We start from the raw sequence: 18,449 nt of genomic DNA, 5'->3' as shown, positions 1-18,449 counted from the left end.
TATCTTGTTGGCAGTAGGTCACAATTGTTAACAGAAAAAAATTACCTGGAGTTTACCTGGAGAGAGTTCCAGGGGTCAACGTCCCCGCAGCCCGGTCTGTGACCAGGCCTCGTGATGGATCAGGGCCTGATCAACCAGGCTGTTACTGCTGGCTGAATGCAATCCAACATATGAGCCACAGCCCGGCTGGTCAGGTACCGACTTTAGGTGCTTGTCCAGTGCCTGCTTGAAGACAGCCAGGGGTCTATTGGTAATCCCCCTTATGTATGCTGGGAGGCAGTTGAACAGTCTTGGGCCCCTGACACTTATTGCGCTGTCTCTTAACGTGCTAGTGACACCCCTGCTTTTCATTGGGGAGATGTTGCATCGTCTGCCGAGTCTTTTGCTTTCGTAGCGAGTGATTTTCGTGTGCACGTTTTGTACTAGTCCCTCTAGGATTTTCCAGGTGTATATAATTATGTATCTCTCCCGCTTGCATTCCAGGGAGTACAGGTTCAGGAACTTCGACAAAAGAATAAAAAAAGACTCTTCTTTAATGAGAATGTAACACCTAAAACTTAATTGCTTCTGTAGCTAGAAATAGATTAGCACAAATAGGTAATTCTGCATTCTTTTAACCTTAAGCTGTCCAAACATCTACGTTGACGTGCGTGGCATTCTGATCTAGATCTACGTTTCTTAACATAAGAAAGCATGTAAAATCGGACGTAGATCTACGTCCAGAGCGCTACACATGTCAATGCAGAGCTACGTTTGGACAGTTTAAGGGTTAATATGCCAAAATTTTATAGGGAGCTAAAAAATCTTAAAACAAATTGTTACAAATTATTTATTACAGAACTTTGTACATAAATTTTTAATACAGTACATGGCAATAAAAAAAATTACAGCACAATGCATGTTCATGATGTATAAGTGAAATTTACTTCATGTTACTACAGCAACAATCAAAGAATTTGATAAACTTTTACTGTTATTAATATTTCATATCTACATAATAGGCTTTCATCAAAATTATGAAAATTTAAAAAAATATATCCTTTTATCATTTTAAATCTTTATAGCATACTGCATTATTCCATTTGCTGGGGAAGTGGAACAGAGTTCTTCCTCTGTAAGCCATGCGTGTCGTAAGAGGCGACTAAAATGCTGGGAGCAAGGGGCTAGTAACTCCTCCTGTGTACATTACTAAAGTTAAATAGAGAAACTTTCATTTTTCTTTTTGGGCCACCCTGCTTCAGTGGGATATAGCCAATTTGTTGAAAGAAGATTATGTAAAATTTTAATCTTATTTTTAATGAAATGGTAATCTGACCATATAAGAGAAAACAATTTTGCATGAATGCCAATCTATACTCCTGTTAACACAAATGTCACTGAAAACAAAATTTGGCACTTTACAACTACTTAAAATAGCATTCTGTGCAACTAAAGTTAATGTTAAATAATTCCAAACCAAAGAATGTCCTATAATCAAAACCAGTCACAGGCACACATCAGCTGGCCAAGTGTAGCCTAATGAAACAAATTTACATTTAAATTTACATTTAATATTAGTAAGACTTTTTATGCAGTGTTTGGGAATAAATAAAAAAAATACTGTATTCAACTAAACATAAGGTTTAATAATATACACATTGAAAGACAAGATGAGGGAAAATTCTTAGGTATAGTATACACCCTGACAGCAAACTAAAATTCAACACTCACATCCAGTATATATATCTAATAAAATTTCTATAAAAGTTGGCATTCTTTAAGAAATACATTTTCATGTACTGTATCTCATACAAGATTATTCACTCTTATTTATCTCCCTATCCTTACCCCACTTATGGTACATATGCATAGGGATCTACAACAAAAGATCACCAAAAACCCACTGCAGCTCAACAGAAACCTGCTATTAAAATGATCAGTAATCAGGTTACAGACAACATATACCCATACTACTCTCAAAAGTTTAATTTACTGTACTCAACATACAAAACATCCATACTTGCTAATGAGTACCAAATAAGCAGAACAGTCGATACAAATTTTAACTGTCCTAAAGCTCATCTTAGAGAGCTGCAACAGAATGATACAAGTAAATCCCATGTGTTTAATGTTGCAGAAATAATACAGTGGTACCTCGGAATACGAACAGCACAAAACTCGAACAATTATTATTATTATATTTTTTTTTTATTATCACACCGGCCGATTCCCACCAAGGCAGGGTGGCCCGAAAAAGAAAAACTTTCACCATCATTCACTCCATCACTGTCTTGCCAGAAGGGTGCTTTACACTACAGTTTTTAAACTGCAACATTAACACCCATCCTTCAGAGTGCAGGCACTGTACTTCCCATCTCCAGGACTCAAGTCCGGCCTGCCGGTTTCCCTGAATCCCTTCATAAATGTTACTTTGCTCACACTCCAACAGCACGTCAAGTATTAAAAACCATTTGTCTCCATTCACTCCTATCAAACACGCTCACGCATGCCTGCTGGAAGTAAGTATGTATGTAAGTGTAAGTGTATTTATGTAAGTGCTTTTGTAAGTGTATTTTTGGGGGTCTGAAATGGATTAATCTAATTTACGTTATTCCTTATGGGAAAAAATTCGTTTGGTATCGGCATGAACAGCTGTCTGGAACGAATTAAGTGTGTATCCCGAGGTACCACTGTATATGTATAAATAAAAGGCCCCAAAATATGGAAAACACTACCAGAAGATTCTTGAAGTTCCTTATCGGCTGTTTCAAAATAGTTAAAAAAAAAAAAAAAAAAAAAAAAAAAAAAAAAAAAAAAAACTACATTTGCTTTAAATTTATGTTTACCTGGAGAGAGTTCCGGGGGTCAATGCCCCCGCGGCCCGGTCTGTGACCAGGCCTCCTGGTGGATCAGAGCCTGATCAACCAGGCTGTTACTGCTGGCTGCACGCAAACCAACGTACGAGCCACAGCCCGGCTGATCAGGAACCGACTTTAGGTGCTTGTCCAGTGCCAGCTTGAAGACTGCCAGGGGTCTGTTGGTAATCCCCCTTATGTATGCTGGGAGGCAGCTGAACAGTCTCGGGCCCCTGACACTTATTGTATGGTCTCTTAACGTGCTAGTGACACCCCTGCTTTTCATTGGGGGGATGTTGCATCGTCTGCCAAGTCTTTTGCTTTCGTAGTGAGTGATTTTCGTGTGCAAGTTCGGTACTAGTCCCTCTAGGATTTCCCAGGTGTATATAATCGTGTATCTCTCCCGCCTGCGTTCCAGTAAATACAGGTTCAGGATCCTCAAGCGCTCCCAGTAATTGAGGTGTTTTATCTCCGTTATGCGCGCCGTGAAGGTTCTCTGTACATTTTCTAGGTCAGCAATTTCACTTGCCTTGAAAGGTGCAGACTGAATATAAATATCAAATACATCTAATGCATTCAAAACCATGCATCTGTTATCCCTATTTTATTTTTCTAAAACTCTTAATAATTACATGTACTATAAAAGTAAAAGAAGGTCTTAGCAATGTGTGATGTCACAATGATTGTTTAACATATTTATGGATGGGGTCGTATAAGCAGCGAATACTAGTGTGTTGGGAAGAAAGGTGTAGGATTAAAAGACAGTGAATCTGATACAAAGTGTGAGTTATCACTGATGCTCTTTACCTATTGCACAGATTTTAGGGAAATTCTGAAGAGAAGCTTCAAAGGTTGGTGGATCAATTTGAAAGGGTGATATAAAAGAAGGAAATTAAAAGTGAACATAAAAAAGTGCAAGGTGATGAGAGTAACAAGAACTACAAGCAATCTGAGACTGGATATCAGAGTGGAGGGAGTGTGAAAGCAGCAAATGTATATAGATATATGGGAGTAGACATATTGGCAGACTGATTTTTGAAAGAAGAGGTAAAGCATAGAATAGACATGGGGAAAAAAAAAAGGTAGATCTTTCTTTCTTTCAACACACTGGCCGTATCCCACCGAGGCGGGGTGGCCCAAAAGGAAAAACGAAAGTTTCTCCTTTTACATTTAGTAATATATACAGGAGAAGGGGTTACTAGCTCCTTGCTCAAAAAGGTAGATACCTGTTGAAAAAAAAAGTTTATCTATGTTGAAAAAAAAAACCTGAAATACCCACACTTTTATATGGGTGTGAGGCATAAACTTTAAATGATGCAGCAAGGAGGAGGCTGGAGGCAGAGATGTCATGTTTAAGAGTAATGTGTGGTGTGAATGTTATGAATAGATTTTGAAGCACAATACGACACCCATATTGGAGGGTTCGGTTATCTGCTGTTCACGGTGGCCCAAAAATATTAAAAGGGGAGCAGAATTTTACTAAGAAAATTTTAACAAGGTGGTATAAAGTGCATACTAGAAGATTCATGAAGGTTGCCCAAAAATAAGAATAGAATAAAATAAAATAATGATACGTATTTGATATGGCAACACCTTGGTAAAATTTGTGACAGATTGTTAATGTTTAGGATGTTATAGTTGACTTTACATAAACAAGGGTAAAGACAAACTGTTAGAAGGAATTGGACAATATATCATTATTTTGTATAATCAAAAATTCTTAATTTTTTGGGGAGTGTTTTAAAATAAATAAAAAATCAGTAAAGGCCATTACAAATTCCCTTCATGAGATTGTAAAAAAGCATGATTCCTTCCTTTCCTCAATCTCTCCTTAGTATAAAACACTGATTTTCCACCACTTCTACTCCTCTTTGCATCCCTTCCTAACTGGTCAACTGCCTAACACAATGTCACAATGCCTACACCATCACATCACTTCTTCTCATCATAGGCATTGTATCATCATCATATCACAGTGACAATAAAGAAGTGATAAGCCACTGAGTACCCACAATAGGCTAAGAAATATTTTAATTAAGGGGGAGGTAGTTGAGCTAGGATGGGTGGGTATGAAAACCATTGAAAATATTTGGAAAATGAGTTCATTGCACTGCTGACCTTGCCACTTGCAGGGCAGTTGCTGCTGCTTACACTCAAGCTGTATCCCTTCAGGGTGGGGAATTTTATAGTCTACAGGTGACGCTACTCTTCCACGATGTCATATCATGTGAAGATCAAACCTAAAAGTTCCGTGGCAAATGATGCTTTCAAACCTGCACTTGCGGCTGCCCTTAAAAGCAGCCTGCAGGTCAAGTCCTTTGGCACTGTGTCCCTCAAAGATGCCTTCCTAGTCACCTGTACCTGTAATGAAGAGGCCAAAAAATCCTGACCCCTACTGCTATCAAGACTCAACCATCATGGCATTGTAATTTCCAATTCTCCTTACTTGAAGGTGAAATGTTCTGTCTGCGTGAAATTACTTGACAGGGTTATCACAGACCTCTCTAACGAAGAACTCAAGTCATCCATTGAGGACCAGGATGTTTGGGCCCTTGTGGACATCATCACGAAGATACCCAACACCTCCTCTATGCTTAAGGTCAACTTTATGGACATTGCTATGGCTGTCCAAGCTCTATCTGACAGACTGGACATTTCCTACTACTTTGTACACCCTAGCCACATCGAGCCTGAATGCTTTAAATATATCTCTTCCAGCTGGACCTGTTATTCCTACAAGAAATAACAGGTCCAAGGAATATTATTATTATTATAATTATAATCAAAAAGAAGCGCTAAGCCATAAGGGCTGGTCCAAGGAATAACCACCAAGGACTGCCACATCAAGGACAAGAAAATCTGTTCTACTTATGTGAACAATGGACATGACCACAGATCTGGCACCACCACTACTGCTCCTATTTGTCTTAACTGCAAGAGTAATCACCATACTCTTGCAGCTAAATGTCCGGTAAGAAAGGAAATCTTGTCCAAGAAGATCAAAGAAGACAACTTTTAACTCTCCAACATATGTTGCTAAGTGAAACTACAGACTGATACCACCAAGATCCTCCAGGCCACACAACAGACACCTCCATCCAGCAACCCATTCTCTCCACTTCCTGACGGTGCTCACTCAAAAGAAGGGTTGTTGAGGTGCTTCGGGTATTTAGAGGATGGAACAGGACAGGATGAAGAAAAGGTTTTATAAATCTGGAGTGGAAGGGATGGAGGGAGGGCAACAAGGAGGTATTGAGTATTAGTGACTTTTGAATCCACAGACTTATGTGATATGTTAGATGGGAGTGAATGGAGACATGTGGTATTCATGCCTTGACATGCTACTGAAGTATAAGCATAATAACATTTATGAAGAGATTCAAGGAAACTGGTGAGCTGGACAAGAGTCCTGGAAATGGAAAGGCCAGGATAGTGCTTGCACTTTAAATGTGGGGAAGGGATGCTGCATTTTGGAGGGTTATTTAAATTATGTTGTCTGCACACTTCTGGAAAGGCAGCCATTAAATGGGGTGATGGTGAATGTGTTTTTTCGGATCAACCTACCTCAGTTGAAGATGGCTGGTGTGTTAAAAAAAATTAAAACTAAAACTGTCAGGTTTGTATTACTGTCTTTTCATATTGCCTTTACTGTTTTAAAAATACAGTACTGTAATAGTTTTGTTACTAAAAATCCTCTGGAGGGAGGCTCCTTAATACCAGTGAGTCTTCTGAGCTAAGGACATCAACTTGGCTTTTCTCTTATTGGACTAAACTTGACTTCCACCTATTTCCTAGACATTATGACTCTGGGTTTATTGTTACTTGCTTATTAAAATAAGTGTCCTGTAGCTTGATCGCAAGCACACTCGGCTCACACACTGAGGTTCGGAGTTCGAATTCCCAATACGGCTGAAAAACATTAGGATGTTTCCATAAGACACCTGCTGTCCATGTTCACCCATCAGTATAAAATGGGTACCTGGGTGTTGGTCGATTGGTGTGGGTCACATCCTGGGACGAAATTGACCTAATTTGCCCGAATTGCTCTGCATAACAAGCGGCTTTCTACACAGTATGTCAATGATGTTGGCTAGGCCTGTATACCTTGTACATGTACTTGTAGAAATAAAGAAATTATTAAATTATTAAAATTAATAAAAATGAAATGTTACCTAACATAAAGATTATATTTAATACCTTTTCTTCAGACAACTAAATTACATTAAACTAAGCATTCAAATAATTTAACTTCAACTATACAATGCAAGTGGTTTTAAGTCCTAGTTATAGTCAACCCAAAATGCTCTGCATACTGTACACTTGTGTTTAGTGTTCTCTTAGGAAAGTACTATACCTGGAGGGTGTTCTGGGGGGTCAATGCCCCCATGGCCCAGTCCATGACCAGGCCTCACAGTGGATCAGGGCCTGATCAACCAGGCTGTTACTGCCAGTCACATGTAATCCAATGTATGAACTGCAGGCCAGCTGGTCAGGTACTGATTTTAGGTGTCTGTACAACTCCTTCTTGAAGACAGACAGGGGTCTATTGGTAATGACTCTTATGTATGCTGGGAGGTAGTTGAACAGTCTTGGGCCCCACACTCTTAATGTGTAATCTTTCAGTGTACTCATAGCACCCCTGCTTTTCATTGGGGGTAATGTTGCACTGCCTGCCGAGTCTTGCTTTCACTGCACAAAGCTTGTTACATCACTATGGCCATAACACTTATGTCAGGGTTTTTTAACGGAGTATCCATACCCCTTGGAGGTATGAGAACCAAATAATAGTGGTATAGGACTCAATCCGTGAACAAGTGTAAATAAAAGTTGTTGTTAGATTATTTAGCTATCTATATATAAAGTAAAACCAAGCTATTGACTTCCTTTGAAGTTATACTGGTACCTAATAGAACCGGTGGCGATGATGATGAAATTTTGAGAGTCTGTCGAAGGGGGTATGGGGACATGTTAGGCAAACCACTGGAGGTCTACAACCACAAAAATGTTAGGAACCCGATTTGGATGATTAATGCCATGGGAAAAATACCCCTCCTCATTTTTTAAATTATTTCTTTTTTTTTTTTTACATATATGGATATATTTAAATCAGGTATACAACACTGCAGCAATGCAATGTTTAAATGTTTAACGTTAAACAGTATAGTGGTAAGAACAACTGTATGTGTAGCCTACTCCCATGTAGAACTTTTATACTCCGATGTGCTTATACATAGTATTATTAAAACCTACTTATGGTATATTACTGAAAAGTACTTGTATTTCTACAGTAATATTAAAACCAAATATTAAATTTAATTACTGTATACCTACAGGGATTCATTACTCAACCATCTCCAACAAAGACTATCTTTTTATTTGGTTGTTCTAGTGTAGTATTGTTACTCATCGTGTATGCACCTCCAATACACTGTTCTGCATTTTTATAATGTACATACTTTAGTTAAATCTTTTGTTTTTCTTTTTACGTCACCCTGCCTTGGTGGGATATGGCTGGTTTGATGAAAAAAAAATCCTTAGTCAAATTATTTTCTCAAGTCTACCATGATTTACCACCTTGCTATTTATAAACTTTCACTTTCAAGTTCTAGCAGGCTTTTCTATTACTGCCAAAATTAATTTACTGACATGACTTATTAACCCTTCCAGGGTCCAGAGGTCAAATTTCAAAGTGCGCACCAGGGTCCAAGAATTTAAAAAAAAAATTTTTTGTTATTTTTTCTTTTTCTGAAGGTAATAAAATAAAAAGCACGAAATGTGATGGAAAATTGATGAAATTATGCTCTCACGAATTTTGATGTCTCAGCAATATTTACGCACTGGCGATTTTGCCGACTTTCGACTCCCATTTTAGGCCAATTACATTATTCCAGTCGACCAAATTCTTAGCTATTTCACTAGTATTACTTCTATTCTATCGATTGAGCACAAGAATTCGCCAAGTCAACTGTTCCAACTACAAAATAGTGATCGGAATTTGGTAATTTGGCTAATTTAATGCAGAGTTCAAAATACAGTGGACCCCCGCTTAACGATCACCTCCCAATGCGACCAATTATGTAAGTGTATTTATGTAAGTGTGCTTGTACGTGTATGTTTGGGGGTCTGAAATGGACTAATCTACTTCACAATATTCCTTATGGGAACAAATTCGGTCAGTACTGGCACCTGAACATACTTCTGGAATGAAAAAATATCGTTAACCGGGGGTCTACTGTATTCCAGTTTCAAAATAGGGTCCAGAATAAATAATGCAGGCATTCCTGGCACTAAACTAACATTTCCTCTGTTCATTAGTTATGCTTTCAGGCTTTACAAATGAATTCCATTTTGATTTTTTATTCACATAATAAATTTTTATTCAAACCAAAAAATAAAAGTGTTACTGTAATGCAATATCGTAATAATTGTATAAATAATATCACCATATTTGTGAACATATATTAGACCCAACAGCTGGAGTGGATTAGACGTGTGAGGTCATTTGTTAACTCTTGAACATTGGCAAAACTTTAACATTTCCATTACTCTGAGCTCAGTTTCAAGCCATTTTCAGTACTATAACCAATCAAAATCATCTCTATTTCTGTAATATATCTTCCATTCTATCAAATGAGAACAAGAAATCGCAAATAAACTATAAAAACATACGAAAAAACGCTGCAAAGTCGCTGTTTTAATCGAAAATTACGGTCTCAGTTATTTTTCTCTCATTATGCACTGTGTGCTGCAGGATTTGTTTTATGTGATGCACACATACCACATAGATGTATTCTCTCATATCTAGGCCCAAATTTACCGCTCACAGCTTATCAGAGTGAGCTGAGCTCATGCCGTAGATCTACAGTTTGGACCCTCAACTCAAAGCCGTAGAACTATGGCACGGACCCTGAAAGGGTTAAAATACAATTAATAATATATAGTCTGAGTAATACTTCACACAGCCAAATAGCAAGATGAATTACTGGTAACACAGTAAGGTTATAAATATATACATAAATGGCACAACACATTGAACAATTAATTGTAGACAAAATTGTAGACTAAATGAATTTTTTCTAACATTCTAAATTATAAAAATTAAATTCTTTAATTTTGTTGATATCTATAAATATGTATTTTTATTTATTTGTTTTGTATAGAGAAAAATAGTGTCCCTGCTTCTCAATGAGTTGTTGATGTGTTCCAGCTTCCACCACTTGGCCTCCTTGAACCACTGCAATAGTGTTAGCATTCTGGATGGTTGACAAGCGATGGGCAATGACAATACTAGTGCGGCCCTTCTGGGCATGCTCTAAGGCTTCCTGGACAACCTGGAATAAAAAGAATATCAAATCTATGATGGATGACTGAAACTAGCTGCCACCATCTGTAACTTATTTGAGCTATTTATAATCTTATTCATTTACCAATTCCTTATGTAAAAGTAATGCCTGACATAGTCTGCCCAATGGAAAAGTGTAGTAATTATAAAAACAGTCTTCTAAAAGAAAAAAAATGGCAAAAAATTGAACACTTACCTTCTCGCTTTCAGTGTCCAAAGCAGAGGTAGCTTCATCAAGCAACAGCACAGTTGGGTTTCTTACCAGTGCTCGTGCTATAGCAATCCGTTGCTTCTGACCACCAGATAACTGGGTTCCCTTTGCACCAACTCTTGTGTTATAACCCTAAAATATATAGTACATACTGTATATCTCTTCATTTACTGCTATATCCAATAAGCTTCATTCTGTATTATGTATCTAAGAAGTACAGTACTACTATAATTTTTTCCTGAATGAAATGTCATCTAAAATAAAGACTTGGTCTTTCTTACACATCTCTCTCAGCATGGCCAACATGACAGGGCATGTGGCAGGCTAGCTGTGGGATTTTCAAGGATAGCGTCTGATCAAAGAAGCTGACCAAGTCACGAATGAACAGGACTCGGTGTGAATGCTTTGGGAAGATTCCAGAGCAGTGAGAGGACATCCCAATGCATCGTTTCAGCGTAAATAGTGGAAGTGTTGTGCAGTTTGTGAGGGTTGGGTGTGATGTTGAGAGTGTCCAGGTCAGGACCAGTCAGTGCCGCCTCCTCCTCTATGCCGCCAGGGGGGGGAGGGGGTGGGGTGTGTGGGTGAACATGAAGGGAACACTGGTTTTGGGGAGTCACATGCCCATATCTTTCATGATGTGCATAGGAAACAAATAAATGTGTTTGTTATAGGCAGGACAATGTGAACAACAGTGCACAGTCAGTGTGTAGGGAAGTGCCCCTCACCCCCCTCCCCAGGCTTGCCCAGTGTGTAGTAAACAGTGACCCTCTCATAACCCCTCTCCCCTGCGCCTCAACCATTCAACTCCCCCGCCTCATCCACCCAACTCCCAGCACCACCCCAACTGTAGAGGGTACTTTTCCCCTCCCAGCCCACAATGTCAGTGATGGCACAGGGTGTGTCAGGCTCATGGGAACAACCACTGCTGGGACAGCGCCGTGGAGTTCGACCATGAGGCAACTGTCAGGTGTGCCACAGACAGTGTGCACTCAGTTCCTCAAGCTTCAACATTCGTGCACACGGTGGATATCTGGGCACCCAGAGGGCTCCAGGTGGGAACAGTCCCTCCCAGCAGACAGAGGTGACAGCAGCCGCGCCTTCACCTTTATAGAGGGCCTGGGATCTGCAATCAAATTGGCGTCCACCAGGACATTGACACGTCCCCAGGGCAGCTCTCCCTCGGGCTGCTAGCGGAGTCGCTGACTTCTTGGATCTCTTGGGGAGGGTCGATGGTGCTCCTGCAAGCAGAAGATCCTGGCACAACCTGCTGCTGTTTGCAATGGCTGTCTGACTGTCCTGTCGAGGAGGGACAGGCACCTAGCAACATCTGTTGTTGGGGCCATGGATGCATTCTCTAGAATGTTTTTTAATTACTCATTACTCTGTAATTTGTTCATGATTGTAACCATTTATGGACGTGTTTATGATTCGTTACTTTTGTAACTTGTCATGATTGTGACCAGCTCTACCTGGAGCTCATTACCTTTGTAACTTGTCATGATTGTGACCAGATCTAGTTCATTACCTTTGTAACTTGTTCAGCGATCAAAACTTTGGAGTCCAGTCCCTCGACCAATTATGTACCTCTGTAATCTTTTGACAACCGCCCACAGGATGGGTATGGGGTGCATAATAAAGATATTAAACTAAACTCTTTCTTACATGTTGTTATATCCACTAGAAGCTTGTATAAATTAAATTGTGTAAAACATTAAAGTTATACTGACAATCAAACAGTCTTAAGATATATGACTAGGGAAATGTTATAAAAAGCTCTTTAAAATGTATGTTAGGTTAAAACTGAAATATGAGGCAGTGATGTGGTATCTGCACCAAAAGAACATTGTGGACATCCTAGAAAAGTTCAGACAAACTATGAAATAGGAAGGCCTTTGCTTCTTTACTGTGTTTGGCAGTATGTCATATGGATCAACTTTCCAATCCTTTTCCCACAAGAGGTAACCATGCCAATCACCAAAGGAAGAAGGAAATAAGGTTCCCATGATAATCACATGTAAGACAATAAAAAGATAAGAAAGAAAAGATGATAATTTCCTAGCACTATCAACATTTGTAAACACAGGAGTCATACCCAAAAGGATAAAGAAAACATTATTGTATAGAGTGGTTGACCAATGGCATGAGATAAAAAAGTAGCAAGTGACAATAATTGCAAATCGAAAAAAAAAAAAATTAAATTAAATACTGAAGACTGGACACCAAAAGCAAGGTTCTTAAAAGTACAAATACCTGGCAAGTAATTATAAATGTTAATTGTAACTCCCTTCCCTCAATGCAGTGCGACACACACTTTGGTGTTCAATTTACTTCATGTATAAAGTTTGTCCTTATGTGGTGTTTTAAGTCATCTTTCTTGACAGTCCCTGTCAAATGTTCCCCCTATAAGTATCACTCACTGATGCCATACTAAAGACTTCCTTTGTCAAAACTGATTTAGTATTACTAAAGAATAAAATTTCCAATTGTAATTACATATCTATAATTTATTGTAGCATTAATTAATATCATAAAAATTAAAAAATAAACTTACATTTGGTAGAGACTCAATAAATGAATGAATGTTGGCTTGTCTGGCGGCATCAACAATTTCATTGTGTCCAATTTCCCGACTATTGTCGCCATATGCAATATTCTCGGCAATTGTAAGATCAAAGAGCACAGGTTCCTGAGATACCAGACCAAGCTGGTTTCTTACCCAGCCAACATTCAGGGCTTGTATGTCCTCACCACTAATATACTGCACATAAGAAAATGAATATTACAATTACTGAAGAAAGGTATGGTGATACTGACAAGATGTGGAAGACACTTATGTAAATATCCTGAGCTGTACATAAAGTGTCTTTTTTCCACAATATAATTATCAAAATTTCTTATGAAAAATATGTATCTTAATACTGTATCTTTACTGAAAGAAAAATTAACACTTGTAATATGAAGAAAATACTGTACTGGAGTAAAAGCTTTTATCAGAGGGTAAATGAAGCAAACATTTTCAAGGAACTATGTAGCATCTCATTGCCACAGTGGTAATGAGTATTAAAAAATGCTGTACCTCTATTTACATTTTTTTTTTTTTTTTTCCAACAAGTCGGTCGTAGAATAAAATTAAGACAATATTATACTGAAAAAAAAACTTACTTCCTAGCTTGTGTAGCTTATTGGTTAGTACTCCATTTAAAACTAAAAGGACCCAGGTTCAACTCTGGTATGGAAAAGTTTCCTTACACCTGTTGCCCCAGGTCACCTTGTAGTAAATAGATACTGCACTCAAAGTGTTAGTTGATGCAAGTTACACTACAAGAAAGGACCTCACTGGAAATAATGCAAACCACTTTGCTTTCTTGGGTTATCCTGGGTTAATAAAGCTCAGAATGTCTTTTTTTCCTCACAATAAAAGTGCTGAAAGCAATGACAAAATTTTCCATACATCTGCACTTTCTTTATGCAAATAAATAAGTTTTTCCCTTCAGAAAAAACAACTCAGTATGTAGAATTGTGTATTTCTCAAGCATTCCTTAAAATTTTTAAATACATAAAGTTCTTTGAAATTACTAAAATTTTAAATGTGGCAACTCAATCAAGGATGGGGAGTTTGCAAATATAAAAAGACATTAACAAAACTCGGTCAAAATAAGATACTTACAACTTTTCCTTTTTTTGCATCATAAAACCTCTCCAATAAGCTAATGATGGTAGATTTGCCACACCCTGAGCTTCCCACCAGGGCTAAAGTTTGTCCACGTTCTACTTTAACATCCATCCCTGTCAATATGGGTATATCAGGTCTTGTCGGGTAAGAGAAATGCACGCCACGTAGCTCAATGTTTGTTACAGGACCACTCTGGGGGAAAGAAAAATAGTTGAATAAGGATAAAATCTCAAAACTAAATCAACTATGGTGATTGCTGGCATGAAAAAATTATAGTAATGAAGAAGAGTTGGGCAGTGTTGCAGAACTAGGATGAGGTGTTATTATTACTGTTTAATTTTTTTAACACACTAGCCATCTCTCACTGAGGCAGGGTGACCAGAGAAAGAAAAACTTTTGCCATCATTCATTCACACTATCACTGTTTTGCCAGAGGAGCCAAGATACGACTGTTTAGATGTCCCTCTCAACAGCAAATATCCCAAACCCCCCCCTTTAGAGTGCAGGCACTGTACTTCCCACCTCCAGGACTCAAGTTCTTGGGAAATGCCAAACCTGTTGAATGGCAGAAAATCAGGTTTTATCCATTGGGGGGAAAGGGGGGGTAGTTCAATAACTTGGATCAAGAGACCTTCACCAGAATAGAGGAACCTCCCCTTGAAGGGAATGAGGTGGTACTCATGCAGGACAGTACATGACTATCATAAGAGGGCATGTTGCCAAAATACAGATACAGTGGTACTAGTGTATTAATAACAATTATAAATGCTCTTTATCATAGTCCTCTTTCCTTGGGTAGTTCCTGGACTAGGATTTTATGTCTTCCATGACTCCTTGTAAAGGAAGATATTTTCCATCTATATACTCTAGCTTCTGAAAAAATAAAATCAGTGCGTATAATCAAATTTAAAAACTATATTGTATCAGACATTAAAATCTATTTTGTTGTGCTCAGAAGTATCACTAATTCTATATTCCAGCCCAAACATTGCCAAGGAGCTTCTTCTATCACATTTAATACAAAGTGCCTGGTGCATAAGGTTACTTTATAAAACAGTACAATAGATACCAGAGAGATTACCCTGTTCACAACACACCAGGGGATCACATTGTTTAAAGAAGTAGCCAGGAGATTACATTGTTTACAGCAGTCACCAGAGTGATTACTCTGCTCATGGCCCCTTGCAGAGTAATTTTGATCATGATATCCATGCACTTCTGGCAATACTGTATATCTACTGAAAGGGTGGTGGTGAATGTTTTCTACTCTGGGGTCAACTACCTTGAGGAGAAACTAACTACCAGTGTCATAAAAAAATTGCATATGTAAACATCCCCACATATGAGAGTTAATGAGTCTCAACACAAATGAGGACTGCCTTATATCAGTACCTTTAGACATGCAAGCCCAATGCCCATGAGTACAGTGAGGTCTATATTTGAGTCCCTAGGCAGCTGTGAAATTTAGCATCAACTGATTGAGCAAGTCAGCATTCCCAAGAAACTGGCATATTTACCAAATTATTTACAAGCTAGCATGGCCACAATTTCAAGATGCCGGTTTTTAGTGTTTACTGGAATAAAAAATTGAACCCATTAAGTGTTACTCACACCAAGAGAGGTTGACCCACAGGAGAATACATATTCACTGCCACTCATTCAATAAGTATCTTGCCAGGACTGTACAGATATCACAGTTCTTCTTTGAAACTGCAACATACCTATCCTTCAAATAGTGATGCAGTGTCCAAAAGTTATATACTTAAAATTGTGACATACCCATTTTTGTGCTCTCTCAGAAATACAACAGAATACCATCAATTATCATTCATATCTTATCAGCCCACTACAGCTGGTGACCTGAAGTTATGTTTGTACATATTACACTTCAGATGTGCCTCGTATTACATACAGTTACCTTTGAAACTAGTTAATAATGCATTTTCATTTATTTGGCTACTAATTTTACTAATATATTCTAACATTCATCAGGTGATTTTGAAATTTCTCATGACTCTTTCAATAACTTACCAACATAATTTTTTTTTTCAACAAGTCAGCCATCTCCCACTGAGGCAGGGTGACCCAAAAAGAAAGAAAATCTCCAAAAAGGAAATACTTTCATCATCATTCAACACTTTCATACATAATCACTGTCTTTGCAGAGACACTCAGATACAACAGTTTAGAAGTCCCTCCAAACTTTCAATATCCGAAACCCCTCCTTTAACCCTTTCAGTGTTTCGGCCGTACTAGTACGGCTTACGCACCAGGGTTTTTGACGTACTAGTACACCTAAATTCAAGCGCCCTCAAATCTAGTGAGAGAAAGCTGGTTGGCCTACATATGAAAGAATGGGTCTATGTGGTCAGTGTGCGCAGTATAAAAAAATCCTGCAGCACACAGTGTGTAATGAGAAAAAAAAAAAAACTTTGACTGTGATTTTGGATTAAAAGAGTGACTTTGCACTGTATTTTCGTATGGTATTTATTGTTGTATTCTAGTTTTCCTGGTCTTCTTTTATAGAATGGAAGACATATTACAGAAATTGAAATGATTTTGACTGGTTTTGCAATGAAAAGTACCTTGAAATTGAGCTCAAAGTAGCAGAAATGTTAAATTTTTCCAAAGTTCAAAAGTAAACAAATCATGCCAAGCATCCAATACACGTCAACTGGTGAGTCTAATATTCTTTCACAAGTGCACTGATATTATTTATACCATTTCTACACTAATGCAGTAGTCTGCATAACAGTAAATCTTCCATTTTTTGTAAGAATAAAAGTTCAAAGTGGAAAGCCAAAAGAAATATAAGAGGGGCCTGGGGATGTGACTAACGAACAGAGAACTTGTTATTTTAGTGCCAGGAATGTCTTTCTTGTTTATTCTGGACCCTATTCGGAAATTGGCATCTTTTGAAATTTGTGTGAAATTGGCAAAATTGCTAAATTCTGACCACTTTAATGGATAGTTGAAATCGGTAAATGGGTGGTTTCTTGTACTCATTCGATAGAAAAAAATGGAGTTCTAGCGAAATAGTTATTATGATTTTTGTCGACTAGTACACTGGAATTGGCCGAAAATAGGGTTCAAAGTCGGCAAAATCGCCAATGCACAAACATCGTCGAGACTGCTAACTTCACGAGAGCATAATTCCGTAAGTTTTCCATCAAATTTCATACTTTTGGTGTCATTATGATCGGGAAAAAGATACTCTATCTTTTCATCAGAAAAAATAATTTTTTTTTTTTTTGAAAATCTGGCGACCCTGAGAACAGGTCTCTAAGAGGGCCTGGGGGCCCTGAAATGGTTAAAATGCAGGCATTGAACTTCCATTTCCAGGACTCAAGTCTGGCTAACTGGTTTCCCTAAATCCCTTCACTAAATATTACCCTGCTCACACTCCAACAGCTCGTCAGGTCCCAAAAACCATTTGTCTCCATTCACTTCTATCTAACATGCTCTCACACACTTGCTGGAAGTCCAGGCCCCTCGCTCACAAAACCTCCTTTACCCCCCTCCCTCCAACCTTTTTGAGGACAACCCCTACCACTCCTTCCTTTCCCTACAGATTTATGCGCTCTCCAAGTCATGCTACTTTGATCCATTCTCTCTACATGACCAAACCACCTCAACAACCCCTCTTCAGCCCTCTGACTAGTACTTTTAGTAACTCCACACCTCCTCCTAATTTCCACACTTCAAATTTTCTGCATAATATTTACACCACACATTGCCCTTAGACAGGACATCTCCACTACCTCCAGCCACCTCCTTGCTGCAGCATTTACAACCCAAGCTTCACACCCACGTAAGAGTGTTGGTATGACTATACTTTCATACATTCCCTTCTTTGCCTCCATATATAATGTTTTTTGTTTCCATAGATACCTCAATGCACCATTCACTTTTTGGCCTTTATCAGTTCCATGGTTAGCCTCATCCTTCATAAACCCATTTGCTGACAAGTCAACTCCCAAATATCTGAAAACATTCACTTTCATACTCCCTCTCTCCAATGTGATATCCAATTTTTCATTATCTAAATAATTTGATACCCTCATCACCTTACTCTTATCTATGATCACTTTCAACTTTCTACCTTTACACACCCTCCCAAACTCGTCCACTAACCTTTGCAACTTTTCTTTAGAATCTCCCATAAGCACAGTATCATCATCAAAATGCAACTGTGTCAACTCCCATTTTGTACTTGATTCCCCATAATTTAATCCCACCCCTCTCCCCAACACCCTAGCATTTACTTCTTTTACAACCTCATCTATAAATACATTAAACAACCATGGTGACATTACACATCCCAGTCTAAGACCTACTTTTACTGGGAAGTAATCTCCCTCTCTGCTACATATCCTAACCTTAGCCTCA

General features: G+C 38.4%; 1 protein-coding gene across 3 annotated transcripts in view; it reads right to left on the bottom strand.

Annotated features, from left to right (window-relative positions):
* Window positions 1-813: 813 nt before the first annotated feature.
* The window catches only part of LOC128696689 (ATP-dependent translocase ABCB1), a 232,444-nt gene continuing 214,808 nt past the window's right edge, over window positions 814-18,449 (bottom strand). For all 3 annotated transcript variants that reach the window (XM_070094505.1, XM_070094507.1, XM_070094508.1), the window contains exons 23-26: window positions 14,055-14,252; window positions 12,939-13,145; window positions 10,373-10,519; window positions 814-10,165 (exon numbers count right to left, since the gene is read on the bottom strand). In XM_070094505.1, the coding sequence (XP_069950606.1) occupies window positions 9,974-10,165; window positions 10,373-10,519; window positions 12,939-13,145; window positions 14,055-14,252 (744 nt within the window). In that variant the 3' untranslated portion in view covers window positions 814-9,973. The remainder of the gene's footprint in view (window positions 10,166-10,372; window positions 10,520-12,938; window positions 13,146-14,054; window positions 14,253-18,449) is intronic.

This window comes from Cherax quadricarinatus, chromosome 46 (assembly GCF_038502225.1).
Source record: "Cherax quadricarinatus isolate ZL_2023a chromosome 46, ASM3850222v1, whole genome shotgun sequence".
Lineage (NCBI taxonomy): Eukaryota > Metazoa > Arthropoda > Malacostraca > Decapoda > Parastacidae > Cherax > Cherax quadricarinatus.
Note: the sequence above shows the minus strand (reverse complement) of the source record. Positions and strands in the feature narration are given on the sequence as shown.